Raw genomic sequence first — 24,208 nt, forward strand, 5'->3', positions numbered from 1 at the left:
CTAAGATAAAGTGTGTTTGGCATGGCAACAACTTTTTTTTATTAGCTTTTAGCTTTTATATACAATTTTTTAAAACCTTACTTTTTCGAAGTATAAGAATACTTTAGCATACTTTCAGCAAAAAACTAAATAAGCTAATGTCAAACACATACAAAATGGCGTTTGATGGTTACCATTAGATTAGGATAAAATTTTGCCTCTTTTATGAACACAAAAGCAAGTATAAGTCACACGTGAGTACAAACACACACACGCACGCACACAAAATTGTCAAAATTCTTTCAAGCCTCCCCACACAAAAATATACACTTAGTTCAATAACATATTGTACATGCCACTTTTCAAACAAAAAGAAAAGGCAAGTAGTATAAAAGGTATCTTGAACACGCACAGTTACGGAACCACGACTTCCATTTACTAAAACAGAAAAGCCCAAAGTGAGTGAAAATGATAGCTACCATGTCTGGTTATCAACATAATTGTCAAAATTCCTTCAAGCCTCCTAGTGGCACTTATGCCCTCGGTCATGGTACATAAATATATACAACTCTTGAATGTATGTAAATATGTATATAAAAGACCAAGTCTTCTACATACGATATAACAATAACAATCTTCCAATCATGCCACAATAAGAGGATGAGATGGTCATTAAAGGTAGGACAAAATAAAAATATCCTACAAATTGGTTGGTCTTATTTTTTATCAACATGAATAACCAATAAATACTCAGGGTTCTCCATGACAAAAAAGGTAGTCTATAAGAATATCCAAATTCAGATGTAAGTGGAAATTAAAGCAGTGATCAAGAATGATATCTTTTGCAAGCAGCATCTTAGGAGCCAGGCTTCCCTTTAATTTTAGTAAGGGAAATACTGCCCTGGTATGCTTAATTCAGAAATCTCTTTTTGCTATTTGTTTGTATACTCCACATGTACTAGGATAATAATACGAAAAAAAAAGAAAAAGAAAAAGAAAGCAGAAGAACCCTAGTACACATGATGAATATCATGAAGATACAAATCATGATTTGAAACATTTTACCTGGGAAGTACAGAAGCAAATTCCGCAAAGAACATAAATACAGTTCCTTAGTGATCTCAGCTTTCTTAAACCAAGTGCTTTTCAAGTTATGGACAAACCTAGACTCATCAGGTTGCATACCAAACTCCTCAACAGCTGCAAACAAGCACACATATTGAAAATGCGTTCATGTAGATCTCCCATGCATTTCAAAAACAAAAAGTTTTCATATCAAGTAAACAATAATGGTATATAACAATTAACCAAGAAAAACAAAAGACAAAAAAGAAAGGGTAATGCATTAATGACCCTGGTATTTGAAATTATTTTAATTTGTTAAAACATGAAAACTCATTGGAAACAGCCCAAGGGAGCACAACCAGGAATAGAGAACGTAAGCAAGGGCAACTCCACCAGAGAAGTACATCAAATTCAAAAGGAGGTATTACATAACAAACCAATTTATAATATACTTTATAATTTCACATAATTAATTGGAGGATGTTTCTGCTTAAATTTTTTAATACAAGAAGTACAAAGTGCTACAGTGTGGAAGATATCAGCAAACATGCATACCTTTGTTAAGAATTCTAAGATCTAGGCCCTTCTCATGGTAAAAGACTTTACTCCTAGAATCTTTAAAGAGAATATAACATGCAGCATTTGCCACCTACATACAATAGCAAAAATAATGATGTAAATGAAATCAACTATCAACAGCACTAAATCATCTAAAGTTTAAAAAAGAATAAGGTAAATTGCAAAGTACACCCTTGAAGTTTAGAGTTGCTTGGATTTTACACTCTAAAGATTGAAAAGTTGGATTTACACCCTGAAATTTGGTTCCGTTGGCAAAACTCCATCCTTTATTAGATTAGATTGTTAAGTGACACGTTGGTGTGTTGATGTGTTTATTTTTTTGCCAAATCAGCCCTAAAATGACACTGTTTCACTTAAAAATAATAATAATTAAAAAATAAAAAGAAGAAAAAGAAGAAGAGGAAGAAGAGTTGGCACAAAGTCGTTTCACCCAAACTAAAAACATAAAATCTAGTGCCAGTATGACACCGTCTTAGTAACTCAACCTACTCCCAAATTCAAACCCCAAAAACCATATCATAACCCATCCAACTAATTTAATGATCCCTGAGTCCTTTGATCTCTCTCTCTAACTATCTCTCTCTCTCTCTCTCTCTCTCTCTCTCTCTCTCTCTCAATTTAACTATACTATAAGTTGATGATGATGAACATTTATTAAACTTTATTTCTCTAAAAGAACTGGAATTTGATGTGTTTTGTATGTGTGTTTTTGCTATCTAGGGCTTTGGTGATCGGATTGGAAGAGAAAGGAAAGGTGGCGTGTGAATAAAGATTGATCAGAGGGGTGCACATTACCCTGGGAATGGTTGAATTGGGGTTGACGTCAATGTGGCTATGCTTATGCTAAGCTAAGTGGAGCTTTGTCGATTGCAATTTGCTTCAATTCTCATCTCTGTCTCTTTTCTTTCTTTTGGTTTGGGTCTTTTTCCGTTCTTCAAGTTAAAAGGAAAATAGAAAACGGAGGAAAATTTTCACCTATCTGTCTTCTTTTGCAAATTTCTTTAAGCTTTAAGAAAACACTAGATGGGTTTTAATTTGGGTTCATGGGTCTGCTCTGCTATCAGGTTCATGGGGTGTGTGGGGTTTTGATTTAAGACTTAGGTTGAGTTGCTGAAACAGTGTTGTACTGGCACCAGTTTTTTTTCCCCCTCTAGTTTGGGCGAAACGACTCAGTGCCAGCTCTTTTTTTTTGTTTTAAGTGAAACAGTATTGTTTTAGGGCTGATTTGGCAAAAAATAAACACATCAGCACGCCAGTGTGTCACTTAACAGTCTAAACTAACAGAGGGTGGAGTTTTGCTAATGGAACTGATGTAGGACACAATTTACTGTTTAATTATTGTAATTTATTATTTTTGGTATTTTTATGTAAAAACATTATTTTAGGTTTAGGTGATTTAATTCCTTGTTTTTAGGTCAAATTTGATTCCTGATATGGTAAAGTATCAATTAGGAGTTATTTTAGAATATATTTTCTTGTCTGTCAAGTTTTATGGAGCCCTTAAATAGGCTATTAAGTCTGTAAACGTTTTTCATATATTATTGAATAAAAATCAGAAAAGGTGAGGCTTTGTTTTTCTTTTGGTTCTTCAGGAACTGTGAACTTATCAAGGATTCTTCTTTGTGGCGTTCAAACTTTATACCTTCGGTTCGTGATTCAATTATAATCATTGGGTCAAGGTCTGTTACTTATACCTTTGGTTCGCGTTTCACTTATAAACGTTGGGTCAGGGTTCTATCAAAATCTGAATTTTAGCTTTCCTAGGTAAATATTCCAATATTTTTGTTAAGTCTCAAAGCGTGTCGATTGAGGTTCGCATCAGGAACCAAACTTTAGGGTGTAAGATCTAACTTCTCAAACTTCAGGGTGTAAAATCCTAGTAACCCCAAATTTGAGGGGTGTACTTCACAATTTACCCAAAAGAATAAAACATAGAAAGAAAGCAACAAAGTGATTTCCTTGCAGCATTCTGCTCTTGCCAAATGCCCCACATGAGACAATGTGAGATCACTCTCCAAATCGCCAAACTGACACCTACTAAACTTTCCTTGCCAGCTTGCTAAAGCTCCACAACATCCTTAGGCATAACCCTCTAAACTTCGAAAATAGAGAATGCCATAGGATTTTTTTTCAAAATAACCAAATCCTTCAAACAATTTCATTAGTTAGCAAGGTTTTGAAACTATTTAGCAATCTAACAAATCGAGTCCCTTACAGTCGATTTTGCTCTTTGAAATCGAGTTAATGAGAGTCGAGTTGCAGTTGGAAATCGAGTGTTTCACACTCGAGTTTCATACTCGAGAGTGAAACACTCGAGTTCCATATTGAAACCCAGGTTCCACACGATGTTCAACCACGCCCTCTGATCTTCAGCAAAAACAACAAACCCAAATCTCTCTGTTTTTTGTAGATCCCACAAACCTATGCCACACGATCTTTAACAAACCCACGCCCTCTGATCTTCAGCAAATTCTGGGTTCCTCTTTCTTTGTTTTTTGTCTTCTTGTTTTGGGTTTCTGTTTGATCTCTCTGCTTTTTTGTCTTCATTGGTTTTTGTTTTGGGTTCCTATTTCTCTACTTTTTTGTTGATCTTTGTTTTTTGCTTGTGTATAGTGTTTTATGATTTCTAGGGTTTTGTTGCAAAACTCGAGTCTCATAGACTCGATTTCCACATACAAATCGACTCCGTGATACTCGATTTCAAAAATCAAAATCAACCCTAACAGACTCAATTTGTTAGATTGCTAAATAGTTTCAAAACCTTGCTAACTAATAAAATTGTTTGAGGGATTTGGTTATTTTGAAAAAAAATCCAATGCCATACTCCAAAGTTTGTGAGCAATAGGGCAATGGAGCATATGATCGGTAGTCTCCACATCCCCCCTATACATATAGCACCAATCAATAACAATTATTTGACACTTCTTGAGGTTGTCAATAGTTAGAATTCTCCCCAAAGTTGTTGTCCAAATGAAAAAAGTCGACCTTAGGAGGAACTTTAGGCTTCCATAGACTCCTCCAGGGTAAAGGCAATTGGGGTGCAAAAAGTAATAAGATCTTAACCTCAAAGAGATTCTGTGAAGAAGGATTCCAATGCAGACTATCCACCCCACCCTACCTTATCTGCCCTGAATAAAGGAAATCCATAAAAGAGGCCACCAACTACAGTTCCTAATCATGAACCTATCTAACAAAGTAATATCCCAATGAATAAGAGTCCCAATCATACCTTAAAAGACTACCACTGCAGCATCCTTGTCTCTTGCAATACTGAATAGATTTGAGAACCTCTCTTGTAATGGTTGTCCGTCATACCAAGAGATATGCCCAAACTTAAAAAAAAAGTCATTGCCTACCTTGAAACTAGTAAACTGGTAAAAGCTTTCCCCAACCCTTATGAATTTGCAAAGACTACCCATATGGACCTTGAGTTTTGTTTGAGCGCTGTCTTCCCCACATGCTTTCATATTTGTGCTGCACCACAATCCTCCACAAAGCCTCTCTCTCAATTGCATATCTCCATAGCCACTTCCTTAGCAACGCCTAATTGAACAAAAGTAAATTCCTGATAGCCAAAACACTACTTTGAAGGGGCTCACACACACATCTCCAACTAACCGGATGATACTTGAACTCATCGCCAAATCCACCCCACAAGAAATCCCTTTAGAGCTTCTCTACCCAACAAGCAACCCTATAGAAATAGGAAATAGTTAAGTAATAGGTTGGGAGGTTGGATAAGGTGCTCTTTATTAGTGTCACTAGGCCTCCCCTAGAGAGACATATTCTTTTCCAACCAGCCAATCATCATTCCATCTTATGAAGCATGGAATTCCACACAGCCTTTTCTTTTAAGGCAGATCCTAGAGGAAGACCCAGATTTCTAATCAATAACTTAGAAGCCTTGCAACCTAAACTACCAACTAAAGCTTCAACATTCGACACATCACCTACCAAAACCAGCTTGAATTTCCCCAATTTTATCTTTAGACCAGAGACTGCTTGTAAACACATACACACTGTTCAAATCCCACATTTGTTCATAGTCAACCTCACAAAATATTAACATATTATCAGCAAAAAGAAGATAGGATATTGTGATCACATTATAAGATATGCATCCCACAGTAAATCCCAACAGGTAATGCCCTCCCACTGCCCTCTCCAACAACCTACTCAAAGCCTCTATAATGATGATAAATAACAATGAAGATAACGGATTTCCTTGTCTCAACCCCCAAGAACTTTGGGAAAAAAAAAAAAAAAAACCCGCTCAAACTAACATTTACCAAAATTTAAAACCAAACTATGGAGATCCATGCATAAATCCACCTCCTCCACCGAGGACTAAACCCAAATCTTTGCAATATATAAGAATATTGTACCTAGTGCACAAAGCTCCCACTTTTGCAGGGTCTAAGAGAGGTCCTATTAGACAGCCTTACCCCCAAAATTTTTTTTTTTTTGGAGATAAATACAAAAATTCCAATGCACATGATCATAGGATTTCTCCAAGTCTAACATGCACAACAGCCATGGCACACCGGATTTCAACCTACTATTTGAACATGCATTGGCAATAAAAACTGAATCCAAGATCTGTTTCCCTCTAACAAAAATGAGTTAGACACCGCTTTCTCCAACACCATCTTCAACCTATTAGATAATACTTTGGCCATGATTTTGTAGACCCCAATGATTAAGGCCAAAAATCCTTAATCTCCAAAGCCCCTGATTTTTTTTTGGGGGGGAGGGGGGGAATATGAGCAATGAAAGTGCCATTGATGCTTTTCTCAAACGCAGCATATTCATGAAAATAATAATGAAAAACTTTCATGATGCCCTGCTTCAAAATGCTCCAAGAAGACTAGAAGAACACCATTGAGAAATCATTTGTTGCTAAAGCTTTGTCACCACTCATGTTTTTTTCTGCATCAAACACTTCCTCCTTTGCGAAGCCTCTATCCAGCCAATTGGCCTCCTCTTCCTCAATGGAAGAAAAAGGCAAACCACCCAGCAAGGGAAGTCGATCTCCATCTTCAATGTATAATTATTGATAGGAAGCTACTACTTTTCAGTTAATATGTGTCTAGTTTGTGAATTCCTCCCCATTCACAAACAACCATCTTCTGTCTTGAACCCCAGAAGCCCACCATCCAACCATTTATTATGCCTAAAGAAAGTGCTAGTTGAGTATATAACTCATTGGAGGTGAAAGATGATTTTACTATAGGGCACTTTTGTGTTTGAGCCATGTCTAATGAGCTAATTTTTGGTTTTTGGTCAAAACCACCTATATAACTCATTGGCGGCTAAAGATGATTTACTATAGGGCTTTTTTTGTTAAAGCAATGTCTAATAAGCTATTTTTTGTAAACCACTTAAATATATAAGACTTAATCAACCCAATCCAAGATTATTTAGCCTGAAGTAAAAATAAATCTAAATAAGCTCACAAAGGCTTGGATAATAGGAACAGGATCCTACACAATCCAACTAATACTGCCCAGATCCTTGTGCAATTTGGATCATTTAGGTAAAATGGGGTCATAGGATCCTACGCTTCCAAATGAAATTTTGACAATCATGCATATGTTTCAATCTAATTCAATAAAATATGATATTACTAGGATAACTAAGAGGTGGAAAGGAGGTTAGCAGATAGAGAGGGTTGTATCTCTCCAAAGGGGGTAGACTTGCTCTCATAAAAAGTACCTTACCCAATTTACCTATTTATCTCCTTTCCCTTTTTCCCAATTCTGGCAGAAAAATAGTGAATTGTAAAGAACAACTTCAACCAAATTTTCTATGGAGTGGTTTGAGAGATGATTCAAAACGTCACTTGATGAATTGGTATAAGGTATGCTCTCCTATCCAGTCTAGGGGTCTAGCAATTCAAAATTTGAGATATTTTAATGAAGCACTATTGAGAAAATTGTTGTGGAGATTTGGGTATGAGAGAGAAACATTATGGAGAAGGGTTATAAGGGTTAAATATGGAAGTGAGGAGGGAGGTTGGTGCTCTAATTCTGTTCCAGGCTCCTAGGGGGTGAGTTTATGGAAGACTATTAGTAGTGGCTAGTCTACTTTGGAGGCAAGTGATAGAGGTGAAATATGGATGTGTATGGGGTGATTGGTGTACCAGATTTGTTTTGGGTCCTTATGGTGTTGGTTTGTGAAAAAATATTAGTCAAGGATGACCTTCTTTTTCATATTACATTCTGTATGATATTAGTGATGGGTCAAGGGTGAAGTTTTGGCATTGTCGTTGGTGTGGGGAGACATCTCTTGCAGCCAACTATCCTAAATTGTTTCGATTTTTCCGAGATAAGGAGACAAGTATGACTGAGCTTATGAAGTCCGCTAATGGGGTAATTTTTTGGGATGTAAGTTTCTTTAGGGGTGTTCATGCTTGGGAATTAGAGGTTGTGTCAAGCTTCATGGATACCATTTACAGCTCTTCAGTAAGGGGTTTTGGTAAGATAAGATGTGTTGGAAACCAGATAGAAATAAGGGGTTCAATGTTAACAATTATTATAGTCTTCTAGTGGGCTCTAATGATAGTTGTTTTCCATGGAAAAGTATTTGGAAGCAGAAGACCCCTTCTCGAGTAGCTTTCTTTTTTTAGGGAAATGCTTGACGATTGACAATTTACGAAAAAGAAAGGTTTGGATATTAGATTTGTGTTTTATGTGCAAGCGTAATGGTGAATCGGTTGACCATCTCTTCCTTCATTGTCCAATTGCTATGGATTTGTGGTCTATGGTTTTTGGTTTATTTGATTGTTTTGGTTCCCTGTAGTATACTTGGGTGGCTCCTTTTTATGAATTTGAATAAAATTTTCTTTACTTGTCAAAAAAAAAAAAAAAAACTAAGGTGATCTTCTTGTATATATGGCACTCTATATATCTATATTTTTAATAATTATCATCTACTTAGATTTTTAATAATTTTTTTTATATGATATGGAACATCACCACGGATACATGACCCCACCTTCCATAATCATGTATCAACTATCAAGTTATCCAGGGGAACTCCTCCTGGGGATTGAACCTAGAATATCTAGGTCTACAGCTCATCCTAAGTCTCCAACCACTACTCTGTACCTTAAAATCTTGAACATCTCTCTTTTTCTGGTTCCTTTTACTCTCCAACTTATAAAACTATGAACATTGCATGCATGACTGGAGGTCTTTACTAATGCCATTTTACCCAACAACAAGGCCAGGAAATAAAGTTCAACCAGAAAAAGTTAGCCAGCCTAATACAACATAATGAATGCGACACTTTTTGCACTCAAAAGGTCTTAATATAGCCTAAAATCTGAACAAAGAATTTATACTTCACCTCAGGAAATGTCTTGTTAGACAATAAAATTGGAAATGTGATGTATTCCTTCATTATTAGTTGGACTAGGTGACTTTGATCAATAGGAGAGCAAACTGAACTGCCACACTGAAGACCCATAATATGAAGCTGAGGGAACCTAGAACAGGGAAAGAGGGAGAAGGAGTCAGGAGAAACTTTAGAATAATAAATTCACCCAACTTAACTGGAAAGAAATAACTATATGAACTTATTCTACCTTTGCTGAAGTGACTTTACTTTTAAAAGCATAGAGAGAGAGTTTGAGTCAATTATTGAATTTTCAAGAAACTGTCCAGCAACAACCAAGAAGGTTCCAACTCTCTTGAAGGAATCCTTGCTTTCACCAAAATTCAACCAACAATGATAGGGACCTGTGCACTCGTATGTCAAGAAATCAAATACGGGGAAGCAGGAAAAGGAGTATACCAGAGTCCAATTAAATTTACAAACCCAATCATTCTAGACGAGAACAACAATTTATTGATATCTATCATATCTATTTGTCACTTCAGCAAGATAAGATAAATAAGGTACACAAGAAATTTACATGAGAATCTTTCAACAATTACAGTCTAAGATATATACTATCAATAAAATCAGGGAAAAAAAAGAGGAGAAATACCTACAGTAGATATACATGCTCTCAAAAAGAAAGCTTAACACAGTAGAATGCAAAAGGCCATTAATGAGTCGTTCTTCACCATAAAACAGTGTATTTCATTCCAAATATTAATACCTTGTTGCCCAAAATGCTCTTTCTAACAAGCTCTAATTACAAGTATTTATAAAAAAATATTTCATTGAAGTCCTTATTTTATAAATTAATTTTAGTTTTCAAATCAGGGGATAGAATAGAACTACAATTTCTGCAACAAAAAAAAAATATTAATAAGTAAGGCAATTTTTATTGCTATAAAAAAATAGAGTATACACATAGTATGGCAACTTGGGACCATACAATCAATCAAAACAATAATGCATCATAAATACTAACTATGCAAAACTGACATCCAATCCAACAAAGTCCTTAAGATAAATAATTTGAGACCAAGCAATGCAGGGCAGCCATCCACAATTGAACATGTTGAAGATGCTGAAAACAAACAGCCAACAAGCTAACAATTCATCCAGCGACCCAACAAACTCCAAATAAACCCAACACCATAGACCACAAATCCACAGCAATAGGACATTAAAGTAAGATATGATCTAACTATAATTTCTGCAACTCAATAGACAAATTCAATCTTAGTTTTTCTCACCTTTTCTCTCCTTTTTTGCAATCCAAAATAAAAACTTCCCTTTTCTCTACCAAAACACTAGCCATTTTTGAACCTTTCCTTTCTTGCTAAGTTTTAAACCTTAATTCCAAAATTCTCTTAACCCTAAACCAGCCACAATCTACCCAACATTGCCTTCATGCTCTCTCCTCCAAAAAAAATGACATCACTATTTCCTCTCAAAGCAGTAAAAGAGGCTACCTCAAACTTTCTATAACACAACAACCTCCAAAACTTCCCAACATCACAAGCACTGTTGATATATTCCCAAGAAGCGATTTTTAATGTCCTGGAATGTGAGCGGCTTGCATGACCCCAATAAAAGAGTGGTGGTGAAGAACATGATAAAAGAATGGAGATGTGATGTGGTGTGACTTCAAGAAACCAAAATGGATTTTTTTTTTTATAATTAATAAAATTTTAATGAAAGAGAAAGGGCAAAAGTCCAAGTACACAGGAAGTATACAAGAACTACACAACAAAATTAAAGCCTCTAATTACTAAGATTGAGGAACTCCAAAAAAGAAGAACAACTAAGATCCCCAATATTTTTTAACCAATCAAAATGCAAGATCTAAGAAAAAGAACTTCAATTGAAGTAACACGGATTCAATACCTTCAAAGACATAGAATTAGGCTTCTCCCAAATGCACCACAGACATAAAGGAACAGTGTACAATAAGTCTGCTTTGATGGCAATTAAACCACTACTCCAACCAGCTAGAAGATCTTTCTCCAAGTAAGGCATGACCCAAGAGACACCAAATAAAACTTAAACTATGGCCAAACACAATGCAGGAGAAGACGGTTAATAGTCTCCCCTTTCTAACCCATTATATTTCCATCATGAGACACCAAATAAAGCTTAAACTATGGACCAAACACAATGTAGGAGGAGATGATTAATAGTCTCCCCCTTCTAAGCCCTTACATTTCCAAATAGTTCCTTAATCCATTTTGGCATTTCCTGAAAATAATATTTGAAAGCTTTAAAATTCTTAGCAGTACAAAAACCAGATAAGCCTTGAAATTATAGCTACTCCAGCAAACCTTCACCTGTTCAGCAATGCCACCTGCATACACCACATATTCTCAAAGTTGAAGGGCTCCCTTTCCTCAAAACCCCATAATCCAACATAATAGGACAATGATCAAATATCAAGCTATAAAATAATAGCTGCACTGTTGTCACTTGCACATTTTAAATACGACTTCTACTAGAACTACACATAACATCTTTTCACTTGGTCTAATTCTTCCTCAGGTTCTAGAATTGATCCTTTTCTTTTCTCCCACCATTGGGATGAGTACTTGCATCTCTCAAAGAAGCTTACCTAGAGTTTTATAGGATCACATTCCTATTCAGTTAAGAGTGAGGGAATCAACAAAATGGGTGTGTAGAGCTTTTTGTTTCGAAAACATGTAGTTGAAGACAGAGGGCTTTGTGGACAAGGTGAAGTCTTGGTGGTAAGCTTATTGTTTTCAGGGGACTCCTAGTTATATTTTGGCCATGAAGTTAAAAGCACTGAAATCGGATTTAAAGCAATGGAATGAAACGAAGTTTGGCAATGTCACAACAGGGAAACAGAATTTATGGAGGAAGTTGACTGACTTGGATGCTAAAGCACAAAGATTTCCTTAATTGGGTGAGGAGAAATTAGAGAAGGAAAGACTCCGCACAGATATTAAAAAGATTACACTGTTAGAAGAAATTAGTAAGAGACAGAAGTCTAGGGTATTGCATTTGAAGGAAGGTGACTGTAATACAAAGTTTTTCCATCGCATGGCCAACTCTAATCAAAGATATAACAGTATTTCAAGTCTTCTGGTTGATGGGGCTTTGACATCTACTCAGGATTGCATTATTGACAGTACCACTCGGTTTTATAGAAGTTTATACTTGGAACTGCAAGTCACTAGACTTTCCCAGATGTGTTGGAATTCCCTAGACTTTCCAGGGAACAAGCATTATGGTTGGAAAAGCCTTTTGAAGAAACAGAAATGCATGAGGTTATAAGGGGCTTCAATGGAGATAAATCTCCTGGACCTGACAGTTTCCCAATGGTTTTTTTTCAATCTTGCTGGCATATTCTCGAATCTGATCTTCTGGCTGTGTTCCAGTATTTTTATGACAAGAGCCAATTTGAGAAAAGTCTAAATGCTACCTTCATCGCACTGTCCCCAAAAAATATTGATGCGGTGGAAGAGAGGGATTTTCACCCTATTAGTTTGATTGGGGGTATTCAAAATCATTGCTAAAGTTCTGGCTATTCGGTTGAGTGTAGTTTTGGGAGATGTCATTTCATCATCTCAGAACGCTTTCACGTTGGAGAGGCAAATTCTTGATTCTGTCTTGATTGCCAACAAATGTTTGGATAGTAGATTAAAATCTGGCCAACCAGGAGTACTTTGTATATTGGAGGTAGAGAAGCCATTTAATCATGTGAACTAGAGTTTTCTCATTCTTTTGTTAGAGCGTTGTGGTTTTTCAGAAAAGTGGAGGCAATGGATTTTTTTTTTTCTGTTTAGCTCTAGGAAGAACCTGCACAGTTGCGGTACGGCAACACAGGAATTTTTTAAAAAGTAGGACATGAGTACGGCATGGATACATATATTAATTAATTAATTATATATATATATACACACACACATATATATTATTCCATAAAAGGAATAAGTTGCAGAAGAAAATTACTTGAAAATAGGAGTGGAGAAGGTTCAATTAAGCTGAAACTTTCTGCTCCCCTATTATATATTATCACGTGAAAGGCACACAAAAAAAAAGAAAGTAAAAATAAATAGACCAAAATGCAAAACCCACCATCTAATTTCACCATTTATTATTTATTTCTTAATTTTTTTTTAAAAACGTTAATTAAGAAAAACCCAGAATTTAAAAATTAAAATAGCCTAGAACACGGAATAGAAACCGACATCCACACCACTAGCCTAAACTGATATCCATGAGGGAGAAAGAGAGCAAGAGATCAAGAGGTAGGAGACCAAGAGACCGAGAGGGAGAGACAGATCGAGAGGTGGAGGAGGAGGAGATCAGTGTGAGAAGAAGCAATCAGGTTAGGATTTTTACCTTTTTTTTCCCCCTCTCCTCGCCAAGTCCCAGCCGTGTCCAATTATTAAATTTTAAAAATAAATAAAAAAAGGGGAAGGACATGCGTGCAGCCGTGTCGTACGCATATCAGTGTCCCGTACCTGTATGACACAGGCACAGTAGGCAAATTGCCGTGTCTGCGCTTTCTTGGTTTATCTACTAGCCGCTTTTCCATCTTGATTAATGGTTCACCTTGTGATCTCTTTGGGAGTTCTATAGGGTTGAGACAAATTGATTCGTTGTCTACATTGCTTTTCGTCATTGTTTGGGTAAAATGTTGGATAAAGCTATCAATGAGGGTTGTCTATCAAGCTTCAAAGTGGGCAACTTACAGGGACCTTCTTTAGTAGGGTCACATCTCCTTTGTTAATGATACTCTAATTTTTTGTGATGAAGACCTTGATCAGCTTCTTCTTCTCCATATGGTGCTCATTTGGTTTGACGTTGTTTCAGGATTAAAAATAAATTTGGGTAAGTCAGAGTTGGTTCCAGTGGGAGCAATTCCAAATAATCTGGTATTGGTAATTATTCAGGGTGCAAACTGGGATCTCTTCCTATGAAATACTTAGGTCTTCCTTTGGGTGCCAATTTCAATACGAGGACGATATGGAGCCCAACTTTAGAGAAGATGGAAAAGAGCCTAGTGGGATGAAAGCAATTATATTTATCCAAGGGAGGTAGAGTCACTTTAATTAAGAGTACTTTATCGAGCTTGCCTACCTACTCTCTCTTTATTTCATCCCTATAGATGTGGCTAACCGTATTGAACAACTCCAACAAAAAATTTTACGGTGTGGTATGGGGGAAGAGACTAAGTTCCATTTAGTTAAATGGGAGACTTTTTGCATTCCACTTTCTTAAGGAGGTTTGGGTTTTAGAAAATTAATATTTTTTTTGAAGCCTTGTTAGGAAAATGGTCATGGCGCTATGGTTTTAAGAAAGATGCTCTTTGGAGAAGAGTGACAGAGGTGAAATATGGTAGTGAATAGTGGGGGTGGTGTATTAGCTCAGCTCCTTAGTCCCTATGGTGTTAATCTATGGAGAACTATTAGACAAGGTTGGCCGTCTTTGTCTTATCACATTCACTATAAGGTTGGGAATGGAAAATGGGTGAAATTTTGGCAAGACCAATGGTGTGGGCAGAGTCGGCAGACTTCTCTTGTTGTTTGTTACCTCGAGTTATTTAGACTTGGCTGCAATAAGGATGCCAGTGTGGTAGATTCTATGCATTTCAACAATGGGGTTCTTCATTGAGGTCTCCACCCTATGCAGGCAATACAAGATTGGGAATTGGAGTCCTTGATGACTTTCATGACTACCATTTATGGTTCAGAAATTAGGGCGAATTGGAGAGAATAAGATGTGCGGGAAACCGGATAAGAAAAAGGGCTTCAAGGTAGGTGTTTATTACCGACTTTTGGACTCTAATATTAATACTGCTACTACTGATCATCTTTTCCCTTGGAAAATCATTTAAAGATCCAAGGTCCCTTTGAGAGTAATTTTTTTTTGTATGGATTACAGCTTTGGGTAATATTTTGACTATTGACAACTTAAGAAAGAGAAAGGTAAAGATCATAAATTGTTGTTATATATGCAAATGTAATAGTGAATCTATTGACCACCTTTTGCTACATTGCCCCATTGTTTTAGAGTTGTGGTCCATGATTTTTGGTTTTGTTTGGAGTTTTCTGGGTGATGCCAAAATCTGTAGTTGATCTTCTAGCTTGCTAGCAAGATCACTTTGGTCGTCATTGAAATGGTCACATTTGGATGATTACTAGCATTGTTTGATGTGGTGCATTTGGAGGGAAAGGAATAGCAGAAGTTGTGAGGATACCGAGCATTCTATGCCTGATCTGAAGTTATTCTCTGTCAGAACTTTATTGGACTAGCTGACTGCCATGAGGAATCTTTCTTTCTTTTCTATTGTTAATTTATTAGATGTATGCAATTTTTGCAACTAATTGTTTCACCCCTTCCTATATACTTGGGTGACTCCTTTTTTCTGATATATATCTTTCTATTACTTATCTAAAAAATAAAAAAATTCTTTAAAAATTGTAATAGTTGAAAAATGGAATCCAAGCACAAGAATTGACAACATTTGTTATAAGCTATCATTGTTTGACAGCTAATTAACATGCCAATAGAATTGCACATTTTTAGTAGTAGATTTTAATGGTAATGAGCAAGAAAGACAGATGAGAAAGCAAAAAGGTAAATTACATATAAAAAGCACTAGAAATCTAACCAAGCATGAAAGAGTGATTAAATTCACTGCATAGCAGTTCAAAATTAAGCTAAGCCAAAGCTGCTCAAAAGATTTAACGCTGATCTGTTGATATGCACGAGAATAGCTCTACCATACCAGATATGAAGAACGGGAGAGAATTTATAAAATTAACAATCCTTTGGAGTATCTCTTTTCCCATTTAAAAAAAAAAGTCCTTTTACCTCAAATATATTTTTTGATAAGTGGAAAAATTAGTAACTCTTGAGAAGATATACTATTTAAACTTTACAAGAAACAGAAATCAGCACATTACCCAAGCAAATTTGGAAGAAGGAAATAAATTAATACCTTCAAGCTCATTTAAAGTGATGTTAATAAAGGAAAAAAGATCACTTTCAGGGGGACACTCATGTGATACTTCTGTTATCGTTTGAGAACCTGAAAGAAGACTGTTAATCATAAGTTAGAAAAGTCATTAAAGCTACCCTTCCACAGACACACCAAAAATAAAAATAAAATGCTAATAATTCACAAATATAAAAATGATCCACAAAACTATTGAAGATGTCCATGACAGATAGCGAAATTGTATATAAGGTAAAACAAAAGATACAGAATACTGTAAAGAAACCAAGATTTAATTACCGCTTGGCTTGACAATTACTCTCTATTATCTTTCTGTTGATTCTTTTCAAAGAATGAGGTAGAGGGATTGCAAACAACGCCGAAAAGTTAATAGCTTTTCTAGATTGTTGATAATAACCACCTAGCAAAAGGAAAATTGCTATAAATCTTAGATTGACATCTTTCACTTCTATATAAACAGATTGAAGAGCTATAACCAAAAGATCTAAATGCAAAATTGTTTCTACAGAAACAACACCTGGTTCTTACTCATGAGTCATGACTGACACATGACAGAATGTATATAACACTGACATCTTCTAAAATTTCACACAATAGAAGGGCTTAGACCTTCTACCAAATCAAGTTTGAAAACCTAATGAAATGGGATAACAAGAATAATCACAGCTAAAAAGAAAAAACAAATGAAAGGAGAGGGAGAACAAATTGAGGTTTAATTGCAAAGATGCAACTTTTTTTTTTTTTTTTTTTTGATAGGTAAGAAAATTTTGTATTAAAAAGAAACTACTCCATCAAAGAGATGAAGTAAACGAAGGAAATATGTACAAGCAAAAAAGGAAAACAAAACAACTTATGTACAAGAAGAAAGTGAATCTAAAAACAGTGGAATGGATTTTGTAGAAGTAAATCCCCGCGCACGAGACCAAATGCAACCTCAATTATAGGGGTCTTTGCACTTACAGCCCAAACTATTAAAACTTACAGTCACCGTCCCAATTTTAAAAAAGCTTGAAATTGCACCCCGAAGTCAGATTGAGTTTAAAACTAACGGTCACATGCAAAAAATAAAAAATAAATAAATAAAAAAGAGGGTAAATTTCTCATTTTACCCTTGCACGGTAAAATTACAACATTACCCTTGACAAAAATCCCAAACAAATCAGTCCACCTCTGCCGTCCATTAACATATGAAGGAGGATGGAGGTCACAGAAATGGAAACATAATAACAAATTACATTGCTGGTCTGCGAATGAATCACCCAGACCCAGTTGTGCTTGTGGATTGTGGATTGTGGATTGTGGATTGTGGTCGTAGCGAATGAATGAGTTCAGAGCAGAGGAGATTACAATGATGAAGCAAAACAGGAAGGAAAAGGGCAGGCAATGAGAATGAGATATATGCAACAAGTAGGTGAGAGCTGGGACGTGATGAACTATCTCTCAAAATTCAAAATCAATCTATCCGAGGTTTGAGAAAGGCCTATTTTATTATACTCTGTTAGAATTAAAGCAGAGCAGGCCAGCAACGCTAGACTTTCTAAAAAAAATTAAATTAGAAAGGAACTCAAAATTTGATGAAAAAAAGGGAGTTGAGAAAGAATACAATTATTATTGACTTACTACTAGTGCTCCAGTGCAGTCCTTGGCGAGAATTGTATGGCCTTTGTTTGAACAGTTTCAAAGTTGAGGAAAGAAAAAGTTGTTGAGGTTTCATGGTTCCAGTTGAACTCTCAAAACCTGAAGGAGACCAATTGGGTGGGTACATGTTAAGATAAACAGAGTACTACAATACAATACAATACAATACAATAGTCATTTAAATTCGGATTATCTAATAAAATAAAATAAAAGTCTGGCATTTCATCAAACACCTTGCGAGCAAACCCAATTCATTTGAATTGCAAAATGCAGTCGTTCACGAACGTCGAGTGAGAGTGGAGTTTCTCACTCAACTCAGCATATCTTTGCTTCGCATTTTCTAAGCAAGAAATGTAAATGGTGATTTACCATACTCATACAATAATACCTTAGACGAGTAGGGAGAGGAGGCAGCCGTTCCCTCCTTATGAAATCCACGAGTCTGAGATGAGGGACGTTGGGGTTCTGAAAAACTTCTCAGTTTTAACTTTTACTCACTTTTTTTTTTTTGAGGAAGAAACTTTTACTCACTTTTAACGCATCTATTCAGCAAAAAAAAAAGGGTTTTAACGCATCTATATGAAGGAGACAGATAGAAACAATAGAATAGACGAAAGTTTGCCCTTATTTGTCATACGTTGCTAGTTGCTAGTTGCTAGTTGCTAGTTGCCACCCTTACTTTTTTTAATATAAACCGTATAGACCGGGATACCAAACCTGCCCGTCTAGCTCAGTTGGTAGAGCGCAAGGCTCTTAACCTTGTGGTCGTGGGTTCGAGCCCCACGGTGGGCGGACTGATGAATCTTTTGTTCGATCCATTTTAAATTTAACTCGTAAAATACATTCTAAAACATGATTTTTTTTTTCTTTTTTCTTTTTCTACAAAATTGTGCTTAGCATTAGAATTTTAAAATGGAGGATTGCTCCAAGTGCTGATCTAAAAATAGAGGGATGGTCCAAGTGCTGACTTGTACCTTGTACTGGTACATTTTTCAATATTTTTTGAATTTTGAGCATGAAACTAGCCACTGTGAAATGCTTGATATGACCACCGCACACCCTTAGTGTGATGGTCACTCTATAAGTATAAGTGCTTGTGGGATGTGGGGAGTAAGGGCCGGGGTTCAAGTCTCCAGGAGGGAGCTTCACACACATATACACTTAGATTAGGTTAGAGTAGAATTCTATCTTGTATAAAAAAAAAAATGCTTGATATGGCTAATTTCTAGTTATAAAACAGTTATTTTGATATTACTAAATCCAAGTTATTGACTTAATTACCCATTTGGTTAACCAAAAAAAAAGATTTAATTACCCATTTACACAAGATAATTCCAACAATTATCTTAATTTATTAATATCAAATAATCTAATTTATCTAAACAGACACTCAAATAATTCTTGTAAACCTCATCCAATAAGATTATGACACATCATTAATTTTAAAATTTTTATTTTAATGAACCAATAAAAATCAATTGTTCATATTCCTATGTGATTAATCATGTGAATGCATATTAGCCATTGAAATTTGATTTTGTGATATATTTTGATTACACAGTCCGATCAAAGTCCATGACATATCCTTTTGATCCTTAAGGCTTCAAAATTTGTTTTATGTGAAGTAATTGCATATCTTATTGTCAAAATTATTATTTTACCCTTTGAATGTGAAATAAGCATTTTTCCCCTAGTTGAGGTTAAATGTAGATTGCAAAATGGGTTGTCTACCAAGTGAGACAATTTTTGCACCGTATTTTCCTTATCAATACCTAGATTGGTATATAAATGTAGTTGTTTTGTATCACTCCAAATACTAGCCCCATATCAAGTCATTTCAACCATAGAGGTGAAAATTTTGGTTCTCGACCAATAAATATAAACCAAGCCAGTATTAAATTTACACCCAAAAAATGACAGTGATGCTTTAGTGAGCAACAGTGCTAGAAATTAATTGCTGCTGAAAAACAGGAGTGAAATCAATTCTTCTCTCTCATCAATTGTCTCTCTTCTTCTTTATATCATATTGTCAACCCATGCCTCTCTCTCTCTCTCTCTCTGCCTTTCGTATGGCTCAATGCATCTTCAAATAATTTATTATCATGTATTTGTGCCATTCTTTATGTTATTATTATTTAAGATGTTGAAACTGGAGTCTTAAAACTTGTTGAGTAGATGGTTTTGGTAACTTTGGACTTAGAGCACTCTTTGGTGGTGGTGATGGTTTTGAAGGAATAATGTTTGATAGTGATAGGCTTGGAACAATATTCTTCGATGGGCTTGGACATGGACAAGTAGAGTTTGGTGGGGATAGGCTTGGAGGAGCAATCTCTAGTGAGTTTGAGTTAGGAAGAGAATAGTTTAGTAGTGATGGGTCTAGAAGAGGAGTCAACGGTGATGAAATTTGGAGGGTTAAGTGCATAACATAACTATAGACACCACATTTTGTACCCCTTATGACTTGGGCCCCTGTTCCCCAATGATGTTAGAATTCTAAAGTTCAAAGTTGGTTTAGGGACGAATCAAATGGAAATTGACTTGAGGAAAGTGTTTATGGAAAATATTACTTATTTTTGGACCAAATAAACTATTTTTGGAAAATAATAACCACAAAACTAGGGCATGCATATGCATATGCATATGCGCACACATGCTTAAGCTCTGCATATGCATGCTTCATGCATGCATGCGCATACACGTGCATGTGTGCACATGCTAGGGTTCTAGAAACTATGTAAGACAAATTTTTTACATTTAAACTAGATTTGGAACGAATCCCACATTGTCTGGGAGCCACCCAAACCCTTATTTTTCTACTATATAAAACCATAAATAGTACTCTTTCAAGGGAGGGATTCCAATGGGAAAAACATATAAAATCTGCTAGAAAAATAGTGAATCAAAGAGGGATATTTTCACAAAACATCCTCGAGTCAAATTTTGCTTAATTGAGACATTTTTTGGTCTTGATATTTGAGTTCTAAAGTCTACTAACCTATTCAAATTTGGTTGTAATTAAATTGACTAAAAGGAACGGTCAAAATCAAGCTCTAAAGAGTCCTAGTGTTGAGGTAAAGTTTCTAATTTTGGCTCTTCATTTTTCTTTATTTTCCTTTGTTTCTTTACATTTCTATGTGTTTATATGTTTATAACATGTTGTTTACCCTAGGTTTACTTTGTGTTTGTGTTTAAAGCATATTAGGTTGCTAGATTTCTGTTTTCAGTGTTTTTGTTCTGCAGTTTCTAGTGAGTGTTCTTGGGTGTGGATGTGCACGCATGCTATCTACATGTGTACGAATCCATGTAGTATGTGTACACATACAGTTGGGCTATGTACATATGCCCTATGTATGCGCACGCATACTCCTGCCTAGAAATCCTAATTTTGTTTATGTTTGTTTTTCTTTTGTCTTATAAACATGTTTTACCTTCTATTTAACCTGTTTTATTTGTTCTTGAGTCTTTGTCTCTCTGTTTTATTTCATTTTGTTGTTGTTTTATCTCTTCGATGCCTATTAGGGTTTTAGATTGCTTGGATACCATAAACATGCATTTGAACATGATCATGCACTGATGCATGGGTGCTATAATGCAATGAGGTAAGTGAGGTAAGCCATGCATTGTCACATGAACATGAATTTGTTTGATGAATATGATAGGGGTGATGAACATGCTATGCTTGATTGAATTTCATGCTCTTGATGTTTTAACATGCTTGTCTTAACCTGCCTTGTGATGTTTCTGCCCTTAGAGATATATGCTTACATGCCATGATAGATAAATGTTAGGTTTGGGGATGATTATGCCATATTGGTTGCTTTAGATGCATGCTACTGTGTGTGTGTGAGTTACAATAACATGTCAAATATGCCTTTAACGAAATTAAGACTTGGAACACAATGAGTGGAAGCCAACCCACGGGTTGGGTGGGGTTGGGTTAGGTGCCTAACACCTTCTTATCCTCATACCTAAACTCCAAACAAGTGTTTTGGTAAAAATCAGTCATTCCACAAAGGGCGTTATATTTATGGTTCTTAGACCTAAACTAGATGGCAACTCCATTTTACACCCTCTACCATGGTCCACCTTAGGCCAAGGCATACTCTCCAAAACACGATAGGGGGATGATACCACATCATGAGCGCTTGCGCCCACAATAACAAGAACAACAAAATTTTGGAATAAAAACTATTGATGATAAATAATTAATTTTTCTTTAATTTCTTCATATATATTTTAATCGTTAATTGCTTCTATCCATCATATTATTTAATTAGAGTGGTGTGGTGGGCCTTTTTTAGATTTATGGGCTGGGCTGCCTCCTACCACACTAAGGCCCAAAAGTTCTGAGTCAATAGTTGGGACCAGTCCGATTGTAACTCACCTCAAATCGGCTTGTGCATAAACTAAGGCTCATTTGTTGAAAAAACTTTGGTCACATGACCTTAGCAGATGAAACTGTTACAAAAGTGTTATGGCAGACAAATATAATATAACGATAGTAAAGGAGAAGCGCTTGCCGTTAGCCAAAATAAACTAAAGATACTCAATTAAGATAAAGAAAAGAACAGCACAACAACAGGAAACGCAATGTAAAAAGTGAAATGTCAAAGATAAAAGAGAAAATAATGCTAATGCTTAAACAGTAAATCAAAGAAGAAATGGTTAGTTTGCCGTGCTCAGTCGCATTACAGAACTAAGACCAAGGAGGGAACCACTTCCTGAATGTGGATAACCTCGTAGGAGGGTCTTGTTGTAGAAATTACCCACTTTGAAAGAATGTACCTAAATGGCTTATACCCCAAAGAAAATCCTTAATCCTTTATAGAGAGTAGGTCTTTGGAGGGAAAGAAGGGATTAGCCTATTAGTGCATGCCTGTCATCTTACTCTTACCTACTCTCTATTTTTTTCTCTCTAGCTTTCTTTTCCTATGTTCTTGCTACTTTGTTTTCTACTCTCTTCTTTACTTTTTACTTTTTCGTTCTTGTTGTTGTTGTCATATTGTTGTGATTATGATGATCGTGTTGATGATGTCAACTGTGCATGACGGAGGCTCCTTATATACTACATGTAGTGACTGGTTTTTACTGTTTTACCTTCTAATTACTTTTGTCTGGGTGTAGGTGTACTGTTAGACCATTTACTGGTTTGTCAGCTGCCCGACCGCCACTACTTACCTGTGCTGGCCATGCCACACCCCATTACCAGACAAAAATTCTACTTTGTTTGTTTGTTCACCGTGACATTCCTATCCGCAACAAGGTGGGCATTCTTTATCTCACTATCTCTTATGGCGTGCATCTAGTGATTCCAACTTATCCTCCCTCTTTTGGGTATTATGTCATCCCAGCGGGACATTTTCCCCAAAAGAATTTGAGCGGAAACCCCAGAATAGACTTCCCCCTTCTCCCCACTGTCAGACCATACCCTCTCTTACCCCTAACCTATGGCCCACCACTCCCGTATTGGCTGGATATAGGTTGGTGGTGCCTGAGCCTTGTACGTGCTCCATTTCTGTGTGTGTCCAAAGCTTGTCTACTACTCATGTATTTGCCACGCCCTGGATGCTCGCCTGTGTATTCTACCGCTCATTCTTGACTTCTTGTGGTGTGAACTGATTTCTGAGCCTTCATTCTTTATGGCTTGCTTCCTACGAGGGTTAGGTCTTGCTTAATTGTGGACTTTTCTCTTCTTAACTCACTCCTTGTTTCTTCCATGGATTTGATAGCATTCCTGCCATGCCATTCTGTTACTCCTGTTGTGGTGTTATTTAATCCGTGCTTGTTGTACCTCTTTTGGGCCTACTGTATGCTTCTCTTTTACTTAATTACAGTGACCCTATATTGTCATTGGGTTTGCATTCCTGCTATTTTAGGCCCTCTTGACTCAATTCTATTGCTTACGGGCATTCTTGGCTCATTTCTTTCTCTTTGGGCATCCTCGGCCCATTTTTTTCCTTAGGCAGCCTCGGCCCATTCTAATTTCGCATTCCCATGGGCTTTTGCTAACTCTTTTTGGGTTTCCTCGGCCCAAATTTCTACATCCTTTTCCTTTAAGGGTTTATGGGCTTGCCATTACCCCCTTACTTAATTCATTTACTTCAGGCCTCTTTGGCCCATTCTTGCTTACTTTCCATTTCTCATAGTGCCCATGGGTTTATTACTTCTTCCTCTGGGCTCTTTTAGGCTCGCTTGCTTCCTTTGAGGTCCATTTATTATTTTCTAGGCCTGTGACCCATTATTCTTGCCATTCGGGCATAATAGTTTTTTTTCCTCCAATTTACTAGTTCTTTTCTACTTATATTGTTGGGCTTCTTCCTGCTATTAGGCTTTTCTACCATAATAACCATCAACATTCAACCCCCTGAGCATATGAAATGCTCATGCGGTTCATATGTGAATAAAAAACTCTTCTTCTTTATGTTTTTCCTTCTTCTTTTTCTTTTTCTTTGTGGGTTTTTTCGAACAGTGGGCCCCACCTTATTATTTTTCCTTCTTGCTATGAACAATGTTGTCTCTTCAAATTTTCCAGTTTAGTAGTTATTTTGAAACACAGCTTCCGCTTCATTAATTCCATGCCTTATT

At 36.2% G+C, this 24,208-nt stretch overlaps 1 protein-coding gene and 1 non-coding gene across 3 annotated transcripts in view; one reads left to right on the forward strand and one right to left on the reverse strand.

The window, feature by feature from the left end:
• The window catches only part of LOC142625742 (uncharacterized), a 40,976-nt gene extending 22,807 nt beyond the window's left edge, over window positions 1-18,169 (reverse strand). The window contains exons 1-8 of one of the 2 annotated variants that reach the window (XM_075799452.1): window positions 18,012-18,169; window positions 17,606-17,722; window positions 16,265-16,385; window positions 15,968-16,068; window positions 9,212-9,365; window positions 8,974-9,112; window positions 1,600-1,693; window positions 1,045-1,179 (exon numbers count right to left, since the gene is read on the reverse strand). In XM_075799452.1, the coding sequence (XP_075655567.1) occupies window positions 1,045-1,179; window positions 1,600-1,693; window positions 8,974-9,112; window positions 9,212-9,365; window positions 15,968-16,068; window positions 16,265-16,385; window positions 17,606-17,699 (838 nt within the window). In that variant the 5' untranslated portion in view covers window positions 17,700-17,722; window positions 18,012-18,169. Of the gene's footprint in view, window positions 1-1,044; window positions 1,180-1,599; window positions 1,694-8,973; window positions 9,113-9,211; window positions 9,366-15,967; window positions 16,069-16,264; window positions 16,386-17,605; window positions 17,723-17,856; window positions 17,964-18,011 lie in introns of those variants that run through there. The other variant, XM_075799451.1, reaches the window with a different exon arrangement.
• Window positions 18,170-18,342: 173 nt separating this feature from the next.
• On the forward strand, window positions 18,343-18,415 carry TRNAK-CUU (transfer RNA lysine (anticodon CUU)). Its single transcript has one exon. It is a non-coding gene; the product is annotated as a tRNA-Lys (tRNA).
• The last annotated feature ends 5,793 nt before the right edge of the window (window positions 18,416-24,208 follow it).

The sequence above is a fragment of the Castanea sativa genome, chromosome 2, assembly GCF_040712315.1.
Source record: "Castanea sativa cultivar Marrone di Chiusa Pesio chromosome 2, ASM4071231v1".
NCBI lineage: Eukaryota > Viridiplantae > Streptophyta > Magnoliopsida > Fagales > Fagaceae > Castanea > Castanea sativa.